At 57.2% G+C, this 10,136-nt stretch overlaps 1 protein-coding gene across 1 annotated transcript; it reads left to right on the top strand.

The window, feature by feature from the left end:
- Positions 1-8,050, top strand: PMM1 (phosphomannomutase 1; the record flags this gene model as incomplete). The annotated part of the gene is made up of 8 exons (XM_079714318.1): positions 1-87; positions 2,197-2,314; positions 3,455-3,531; positions 3,671-3,762; positions 3,958-4,057; positions 6,196-6,271; positions 7,067-7,182; positions 7,556-8,050. 8 exons carry the CDS (start codon positions 1-3, stop codon positions 7,676-7,678), a joined length of 789 nt encoding a protein of 262 aa, XP_079570444.1. The 3' UTR covers positions 7,679-8,050.
- Between the last annotated feature and the right edge of the window lie 2,086 nt (positions 8,051-10,136).

Here is a 10,136-nt window from a genome sequence, read left to right as displayed (position 1 = left end):
ATGGCGGTCACCGCTGAGGGCGCCCGCAGGAAGGAGCGCGTCCTCTGCCTGTTTGACGTGGACGGCACCCTCACGCCCGCTCGCCAGGTAGGGCCCCGAAGTTCAGAAGCTCCCGTCGGGAGTGTCACGCGCACACCCGGAGGCCGAATGTGTGGCCTGCAGCGGCGTGACCCCAGACCCCCCGGGACCGTGGGTGGGATGCGGCAACACCCGGCCCCTGACACCCCGGGCCTTCTGCTGGGAGTGATGGGAACCCGGTTCCCCACGTCAGAGCCCGCGAGCGTCCGCGCCCACGTTCTGCTCGGGAGCGAGAGGAGTGGGTCGGATTCTGGAGGGAGGAAGCTGCGAGCAGGGGCCTAGTCTCCTCCCCACCTTACCAGGCCTGGCTCCGGGGCGCCCCCGCCTCCCCAGCCGTGGCTCCCACCCCATTTCAGCCCTAGGACGCACCGGTAGCGCGAAGCTGGAGTCTGAACCTAGGGTTCCATACAAGGCTCAGCGCACCCAAGCGTTAGGTCCCCATCGGTGGGGGACAAGGGGGTCTCGGAGCCATCCCACCTGACCTTTGCAAGATTGAGCCTGCGTTTAGTTTCTCAAACCCGTCCCCTACTTTCCCTCCCTTCCGTCCCCATCCCCCTCCTCTCCGAGGGAAGGATGGCGGGCTTCTGTATCATCCAGGCTGTTTTGGGGCTCCTTCCACCTGGAGATGGGGGCGATGGCTAGTCTGGTCCCATGGGGATGTTGTGGTACAGGGTGAGTGGGAGTGCAGTTTTCCTTCTAAAAACATTTCAGTGGGTTGTTGATGCTCCAACCTCTGCTCCACACACTGTTTTTCTCCCTTTGGATCTCACTCAGGATGAACCCCCAGACCCACCCTCACCAGCTGGGTGCATGGATAAGCAGGCCTCTTTCTTGCCCTCCAGTCTGGGTCCACCAGAACCTACTGAAGGATCTCTAAAGCAGGGAGCCAGCAGGTCTAGGTTGCAGGGCAGAGGCTGATAGGAACCCAGGTCTTGGCCTCCCCTCCCCTATGTGAGGGCCCTGGGGGCACAGGCAGCAATCAGGCCACCCGGCCTTCCAGCAGCTCCCAGGGTCCTCAGGGCTGGGAGGAAGACGACAGTGGAGGGAGGATAGCAGAGTCTAGGAACAGCCCCTACACCTCCCTCTGACCCTTAGCTCCCCTAACCTAATAGCCTAAACAAGAACAGAGTGTCAATGCTGTCCACCCACCTGGATCTGTCCCTAGCACTTTTTAAAAGTTAATTTTTAATTGTACACGTATTTACGAAGACATTCTCTTGTAAAGAATGGAAACATAACAGAGGAGGGTAAAGTCCCCTCTGACTAGTCAGGATCCCAGGCCCAGCCCCATCCCCAAAGCTCTAAGGTTTTTTGTGTGCGTTTGTTTTTAGTAAGTGGCATCATACTGTGTGTGCCTTTCTGCAACTTGCTTTTGACAATTAACAGCATGTCTTGGGGCTCTCTCATGTTGGAAGCACAGCCCTGCTTTATTCTGTGTAACCACAGTATAGAATTTCAGAGCAGGTGTGTGCCATGCTCCAATTGACTAGCTAATTTGCAGTTTTTCACTGTTATAAACCATCCCAATGAACATCCATATACACCTGGGCAATTCTGTGTGACAGGGTATTTGCATTTAAAGTTTCAATAGATTTTGCCAAATTACCCTCCAAAGTGACTGTACCAGTTTACACTCTCACCAGCAACATATGAGAGTGCCTGTTTCCCCTATGTCCACCCTAGATATTGTCAGCTTTGAATATCTGAATGTTTGAAAACATGGATTATAACTCATTAGTTTACATTTCCTTAGTGGGGAGTCTTTTCAAGTGATTAGTCACTAGTTAATTGTTAATTCATTTCCAAGCACTATCTCATTTAATCCTTAACAGTGACGTGGCTGCTACTCCACATGGTGGTTTTTATGATCCCCATTTCATAGATGGGACAACTAAGGCAAAGAAAGGCAAAGCCATTTGCTCAGGTCATCCTGGTATTGAGGGACTTGAGCCAGAGTTTGAACCCAAGTGCATCTAATGTGGAGACGTGGGTTCTGAACCTTCACCTGCCTCAGGTCTGGGTGGAACATGGGCTCCCGGGATTCTGAGCACTGAGTAACGTCTAAGTGGAGGCCCCAGACGTGCTGACAGCATGCTGTGCTTCCCTGCCCCGCTGCAGAAAATCGACCCTGAGGTGGCTGCCTTCCTGCAGAAGCTGCGAAGAAGGGTGCAGATCGGTGTGGTGGGCGGCTCTGACTACTCTAAGATTGCCGAGCAGCTGGGAGAGGGGGATGAAGGTAAGAGGAGCAACCGGAGCCCCTTCCACATTCGGGCTGGGGGTGGAGGGAGTGGGGAGTTCGTGAGATCCCCGGAGCAATGTGCCTTCAAAGACCCAGTCCTGCTTCTGTGGGGCAAAGGAAGCAGAGTGAACAGCCAGGTGTTTCCTTCAGTGATTCAGCAAACATTTGGTGAGCACCTACTGTGTGCCCGGCACTGTGCTGGCACTGTGTTTCTCAGCAGAGAAACAGCAGGGAGCAAAGTAGACAGAATCCTGACCTTACATAGTTTATGTTCTCAGTTCTCCCTGCTGAGTCTTGATTTCCTCATCTTTAAAATGGGCCTAATCAGTAATGGCTACCATTTGTTGAAAATGACCTTGTGTTAACTTCTTTTCATTGAATCCTCACAACCGCGCTTTAGGGTGGGTATGATTACTCCATTTAACAGAGGAGGATTCTGAAGTCACCCAGGAAGTTGTGTGGACCCAGAGCCCCTTTTCTCAGCTGAGTTTCCGGTTTCAGCTCAGTTGAGGCAAATGCCTCCAGTTCCTCAAACCAGAGACTTCCTTGACTTTTCCCTTTTCCCCTCCTCCTCGTTTATTCCATTAGCAAGTCCAAAATGTCTCCCTGTGTCCACGTCTCCATCTCCATCGCCCCACCATAGTCCAGGTGGTCACCTCCCACCTGACCCTGCAGCAGCCTCCTGGCTGTGCTCCAGCCACTTCTTGTGGCAGTCAGAGCCGAAAACTCCCCTTGCAGCCGGCCTTGATAGCACAGTGATGGAAGTTGTAAAACGAGAGGCAAGTCCCCATACAGAGGGGCTGTGAGAGCACAGAGCGGAAATGATGTTCTCTGCCAGGAAGTCCTGGAGGGCTTCCAGAGGAGGGAGCTGGATCTTGGAGAAGAAGTGAAGGGGGAGGGCATCTCAGGCAGAAGGAGCTGCATGAGCGAAGGCCCAGAGCGAAGCACACTGGCTTGTGTGCTTGTTCGGAAAAAACCAAGTTGCAGAAGGCAAGGAGGCTGGAAAAGCAGGTTGTGGATAGAACAAGTGAGCTTTGAATGCCAGACCAAGGGGTGTGGGTTTCATCTCTCTGCTGGGCTCTGGGTACCTGGTCTCACGCTCTTTCTTCCCCCCCTGGCCTCTACATGGCCCTGAAGTCATTGAGAAGTTTGATTATGTGTTTGCTGAGAACGGGACGGTGCAGTATAAGCATGGACGACTGCTCTCCAAGCAGGTCAGTGCCCCGCTTCCCCGGGGCCTTAGGACCCCTTTCCACAGTGGAACATCCCCTTGGTGGCTTCTGTCCTGGGCAGGGGGGTGGGGGGGAGCAGCGCTGTGCCCACCGCACTCAGAGCCCTGTGTCCCTTGCCCAGACAATCCAGAACCACCTGGGGGAGGAACTCCTGCAGGACTTGATCAACTTCTGCCTCCGCTACATGGCCCTGCTCAGACTGCCCAAGAAGCGGTGAGGTCCCACCCAGCCTGTGTCCTGCCCCTCCTGGGCCTGAGCGAGGAAAGGGGCGGGTCTCTCAGATGGGCCCTGACTTGCCTGTGGGTGGATTCTTGTCCCCCCTGATGTCCAGGTGGGGCTGGATTTGAATTCAGCGCCCTTCTCCTTCTCTCTGGCTCTCCGCCCTCCCACCCGCCCCCTCCCCACCAGTGGAACCTTCATCGAGTTCCGGAACGGCATGCTGAACATCTCGCCCATTGGCCGGAGCTGCACCCTGGAGGAGCGAATCGAGTTCTCCGAACTGGACAAGGTGCCACCAGCTGTGCAACCTTAGGCTATAGGACCTCAGTCACTCAGCCTCTCTGAGCCTTTATTTTCTCATCATTGAAAAGGATTGGGGGTGGATGGGCGTTCTGATTCAACCAGTACCCTTTTAGATACCTACCATGCGCCTTGGTTGTAGGCACTTCTGCGTCTTTCCAGTACTGCTGGCTTCCCTCCCTTGGTGACCAGCACCACCAGCCACCTACTTACCTGAGCAACACCTAGGGCATCATTTCCACCTGCCTACCCCCATCAAGTCCAGAAGTAATGACTAGGATTTCAGCCTCCAGAGTTGGTCTCAGATCCTTTCACCTATGTGTGTGCCTCCACCCCCTGCCATAAAGCCCTGCCAGTCATTCTCCAGCAATGCCATTGAGAAGCTTCTGAAGCACATCTCTCTGCCCCCATCCAGTCCCTGCTTACAGTCCTTCCATGGGTCAGCTTGCCAACGGGACAATGTCCCAGCTGCCTCCCGTGGTGTCCTGAGCCCCGAGGGGTCTACCTGGCTCAGGGCTCCCTCTTCAGCCTTCTCCCTGTGCCTCTGTTCTTGGAACACACCAGGGACCCTGTCGCCTTTGGATGTGCTACCCCCGCTGATCCTTGACCTGCATTTTGCTCATCATCCCCACCATGTACCCTCTCCCTTTCAGGGATGGAGCCAGTCCACCAAGCCTTTTGACGCCCGCCCATCTCTGTCCTTCCCGCTGACCTGTCCTTCTGCTCTCCCCCTGCTCTCTCTGCTCCGGCCATGTCCTCCTTGCTGATTCTAGAGATAGCAGACAGTTTTCCTACTTCAGGGCTGTGCCTTCTCACCTCCTTCACATCCGCTCAAGTGTCACCTTCTCAGTGTCACCTTCCCGAGCATTACACGAAACATTGCACCCCCTTGTACCTGCTGATCTTCTCTTCCGTTTTATTTCTTCCCAAACAGCCATCACCACCCTCTAATCCCCTGTATCACCTATTTTTAAATCTTGGTTATTGTCTGTCTCCCCAGCTGAAGCTGTAAGCTCCTTAAGGGCTGGGGTTTCTGTGGCTGTTCACTGCTGGATCCACCAGGCCCAGCACATGCCTGACAGAAGTGCTTGAGAAATACTTTCTGAATGAATGAAATAGATGATATTATACCCATGTTATGAATGAGGAAACTGAGGCTCAGAGAGAGGAAGTGGCTTGCCCAAGGTCACATAGAGAATTAGTTGCAGCCCAAAGATTTGAACTTGGGCCTCCACCTGCTGCCCTCTGATGTTTCCCTGAGGCTGGGTGGGACTTGCAATGATGTCCTAGCTCATCCCCATTCCCACCCTGTGCCCCAAGGCTTCGGGTAGGCAATGCTCGCAGGCATGGAGACTTTTCTTATAGAGTGGTTAAGACTGACCACTGGCCGAGAACCTCCTCCCATGCACATATTGAGAGGCGGCCCTTTCTCAGGCCACCTGGGGTTCTAATCCCAGTTCCACCTCCTACTTGCCCAGTTACCTGGAAAAGTGGCTTCACTACTATGTGCCTCTGTTTTCTCATCCGTAAAGTGGGGATAATCACAGTTCCCATCTCATGAGCTGTGATGAGACAGGGCACACTGACTCTTCCCACAGCCCCCAGGGTCTTCTCTTGTCTTTTGGGTCTTGTTTTGTGCTCTTCTGATATTGGAGAGGGAGGTGAACCTTCTGATCTCCTGTGTACCCTTCACCAGTGCAGATCTAGTATAAATGCTTTACTCTCCTTCAGCCCTGCGGACTGGGCAGAGCTGACAGGGCTGAGTCCTGCCCTGAGGTGGACACTGTGACTTGGGACTCAGACTGTCCCATCCCTTCAGCCTTCCTCCTCGAGCCTCTGCTGCAAGGCCTCCTTCAGGATACCCCGCCCGTACCCCACTCCAGGATATGGCACTGAGTTCAGTTACAGGCCTTTGGGATTCAGGCCCTGGCTCTGCCACTGAGGCTGGGTGACCTTGAACAAGGCATAGCCCCTCTCTGAGCCTCAGTTTCCTCATCTGTAAAGTGGGCGGGTGGGGCATGATATCCACCTGGAAGACTCAGTGAGCTCACATGCATTGTGTACCCAGCCCAGGGCCTGGCCCACAGCAGCCCTCTGAACCTCAGTCTGCTCTCTCCCCTTCTGCAGAAGGAGAAGATCCGGGAGAAGTTTGTGGAAGCCCTGAAAACAGAGTTTGCCGGCAAAGGACTGAGGTTCTCCCGAGGTACGTCAACCCCTTGGAGAGCCTGAAAGGTCTGGTACGTGAGCCTACCCCAGGGCCTCACTCCCAAGGCCAGGCTGCACCCCCCAGCATCTTTAGAAACCCCTCCCAGCTCTCTGGCCACAGCAAGGGCAAGCTGAGCCAAAACAGGCAGGAACTCCAGCCCCCGAGGCTTCCCCACCTAAACCCAGGCAACCTACACCTCCCACCCAGTTGCTCAGGTCAAAAACCAAAGGTCTCCCACCACCACCTCCCGCTACAGTCCGTCCCCTACAGTGGCCAGAGGAATCCTTACGGAAAAACAGACCCTGTCATACCCCTGCTTAGAGCCCTTCAGAGGCTCCTTCTCACTCCTCATGAAACCCAGGCCCCCTCCCTGCACCCCAGGGCCCACACGCCTGTGCCGCTGCCCTTTCCCAGCTTTCTGTGTCACTGGGACACTCCACGCCCTTTCCTGCCTTGGGGATTGTATTATTCCCTGGCAGCTGCCACTGTGGCTCAGGTCTTGGACAGCTTCTTGGACAGCTCTCCCCTGATCACACCGTCTGGGGAGCTTCCCTCCCCCGCGCCCTGCCCCCTTCATTGACTTACATGATCTGAAAGGTGGTCTGGCCACTTACCACCCGTTTCTCCCACCTGGATCATAACTCCTGTGAGGATCCTGAGTCTGTCCATGCCCTGTGCCTGGTGCTCAGTAGGCACTCTAGGGTTGTTGAATGAATGAATGAATGAACGAAGGGCCTTGCGCAAGGTCCCCTCTGCTAGCCTCATCTGCCACCCTTACTCCCACCCCTACAGGAGGCATGATCAGTTTTGACGTCTTCCCTGAGGGCTGGGACAAGCGCTACTGCCTGGACAGCCTGGACCAGGACTGCTTCGACACCATCCACTTCTTTGGGAACGAGACCAGCCCCGTAAGTGTGGCTCAGGCTCAGCCCAGGTCCCCCCACCCCAAGTCACCTCCAGATCGAGGCCAGAACACGGGGTGACAGAACAGACCTCCTGGGAAACTCCCAGAGAACAGCCAGTGCTCACCAGCCCCATTACACAGATTGGAAGGCTGGGGCCCAGAGCTGGCTGGACACTTGCCCCATGTCACACAGCAAGATCTGATGGAGGAGGTGGGCCTTCTGACGGTTCTGAGGCAGCAGGAGGAGGGGCAGCTGTGTAGGAGCCGGTGTGGGGAGGGGACCCCGTGCCAGAGCGGGTGTTGGGCTCCAAACCTGGGAACCTCCTCCAGGCACCACGTGCGTACATATGCCTTCACTGCCCTTCCTCTGTGTGCAGGGTGGGAACGACTTTGAGATCTACACAGACCCCCGGACTGTTGGCCACAGTGTGGTGTCCCCGCAGGACACGGTGCAGCGATGCCGTGAGATCTTTTTCCCAGAGACAGCCCATGAGGCGTGACCAGGGCCCACACCTGCCCCTTGGGACTTCCAGAGAGCTCTGCCCAGGCCTAAGACAGCCCCTGGCCCTGGTGTTGGGGGGCGCCAGGGCCCCTCCTCTGGCCCAGGACACCTGCCTCATGTTACCTGCCGAAGGCCCACCTCAGTGGGCCCAGGGCCTGTGTGGACAGCCACCCCCAGCTGGTCAGCTCTTGGTGGGCCTGACTCCCGTCCTCCAGCCCGATGGCCCTGGCTGCAGCTGCTGCTCGTACTTCTGGACAGAACAGGTTTCTGTCTACGCGGGAAGCGTGTGTGAGTGTTGGTACGAGATAGGGCCCGCGCTGCTTCCCTGCCCTAGATGGGGCACGGAGCAGTGGGGAAGGTGCATACTTGTGAGAACCTTGTCTCACAGACACTAAACTTCGTGGAACGAGGTGTGGAGTCTGAATGGCTATTTGGCCCCAGTCACAGACGCTGTTACAGCCCTGCCTTTGCAGATGCGAAAACAGGCACAGATGGCAGGGACTTGCCCCAGGTCACACAGGGAATCTGATGCAGTCGAGGAGGGTGGGCCATTGAAGCCCCAAACAAGGGCTGTTTGGGGTGTCCTCCCCCAGCCCCTTCCCCTGGGACCCAGACAGACAGGCAGCTGTGGGCCAAGCTGAGTCACAGTTGAGGGTTTATTGCCAGTGTGAGGAAGGGTAGGGGAGTCCAGGTGGCTGGGGGTGTAAGGAGGTCGGACTGGACACTGTGGGGCGGCCCCAGGGCTGACGTTACCACAGCCTGCTTCCTGGTTGGTGCCTAAAGCGGGGGCCTACTCCCAGTGTGTGTGTGGGGAGGGTGTCTTGGGGGTTCCCAAGAGTTAACCTTCCGCCAAGGAAGCCAGGGAGCCTTGTTCCTCAGGGGAAAGTCCTCAGGCCTTGCTAGAGTAGCCCCAGCTCAACGTGGGGGTCAGGCTGGGCCATTCTGAGTTTTAGGGGGCTGGCCAGCGCATCTTAGCAGCTCTGGTCTTCCAGCCTCTGTGCTGGGGACAGTGGTGAGATACACATACCTCAGCTGGTGTCTCCCCTGGGGGCCTTGGGGCACCTACAGGACCGGGGATCCTCCTAGACAGTCACTGACCCCCGCATCCTTGGCATCTGTTTTACTCAGACTGGGTTTCATAAGGATCACTCCCTGGCAGGTGCTCCCTTGAACCCCATTTCTTCCCCCATCAGGTGATGTGTTCTCTGGAGGGGAGTGTGATGGGAAGGTGGGGGGGGATGGAGGTAGAGCCCCTCCTTCCTGACCTCCCAGGCCAGGCCAACCCCCCGCCCAGGAGTGAATGCACACAAACACATCCTGGCCCAAAAGGAAGAGGGATACCACACATCTTAAGGGATGGACAAGACAGGGACCACACCTCAGCCACTGGCCTGTTGGTGGCCAGTGGGAGCCACTATCCCATGGCTTTGGGAAGAGGGTCAAGCAAGGGGGGTTGCAGGGCTGGTGGTCTCCCAGGCTGAGAGCTATTCTTGTGGCTGGCGCGCCTGAGGGCATGTGTGTTCGTCCATCGCTGGGTCCTCAGCGGCCATGATGGCTGGGCACGGGCAGAGCATCAGTGGGGTTTGTGAGTCAGGGCAAAGGGGGGGCTCCGTCCAAGCTGGGGGAGCCGTGCTCCCACCCCTCTGTAGACCTTTGCCTCCCCAGGGGGGAGTGGAGGCAGCAAGGCTCAGCGAGGCCCAGGGAAGTGGACACAGCCTCAGTTTGGGGTTCCCAAAGCCACTGCCAGGCTGAGGAGGAGGGGCTGGCCAGCAAAACAGGAGCCCCCCAAACTGCCTTCTGCCCCCAGGCCCCTCTCTCCTGTCTCAAGTGTGCTGAGAGAGAGCAGGAAGGAGGGAAGACTGGGCCTTGGCCATGGGGGTGTGAGGGGATGGCCCTTGTGCCCCCAGGTTTCACCCTCTTCCCCAGCAAGAGACCGGGAGGCTCCCCCAAAGCACTCAGTGGCCTGGCTTCTGAGGGGAGGGATCGAGGTCACCGTGGGAGACCCCAGCCCGGGGGGAAGGGGGGTGTGTGTGTGAGTAGCACAAGCAGAGTCTGGCAGAGGCAAGGGGAGCAAGCTTGTACGGGGGCGGGGCAGGGCCCACTGCTGCCCCGACCCCCAGCCCAGGCCTGACGCAGGCCCTCAGAGGCTCAGTGGACACGCAGATGGGTGTTAGGAGGGCAAGAGAGTCCTGTGCGTGTGTGGCAGGGAGGGGAGGAAGGAGAGAGAGTGGAAAGCAGGGAAGGCAGGTCTGGCGGCCTCCCCCTCGGTCCAACTCACACAACAGTCACGGGGTGGATGGAGGCACACACTCAGGTCCACAAGCACAGACAGACGTGCACACCGAGGCCGCCCGGGGGACTGGCTCAGCCAGTGCCGTGGGGCGTGGAGCTGGCTGCTGCCCATCTACCCTGTGTGGCTCCCCCCACGCCTGGCGGCTGGCACAGGGGCCAGCAGC

This window comes from Hyperoodon ampullatus, assembly GCF_949752795.1.
Source record: "Hyperoodon ampullatus genome assembly, chromosome: 11".
Lineage (NCBI taxonomy): Eukaryota > Metazoa > Chordata > Mammalia > Artiodactyla > Ziphiidae > Hyperoodon > Hyperoodon ampullatus.
Note: the sequence above shows the minus strand (reverse complement) of the source record. Positions and strands in the feature narration are given on the sequence as shown.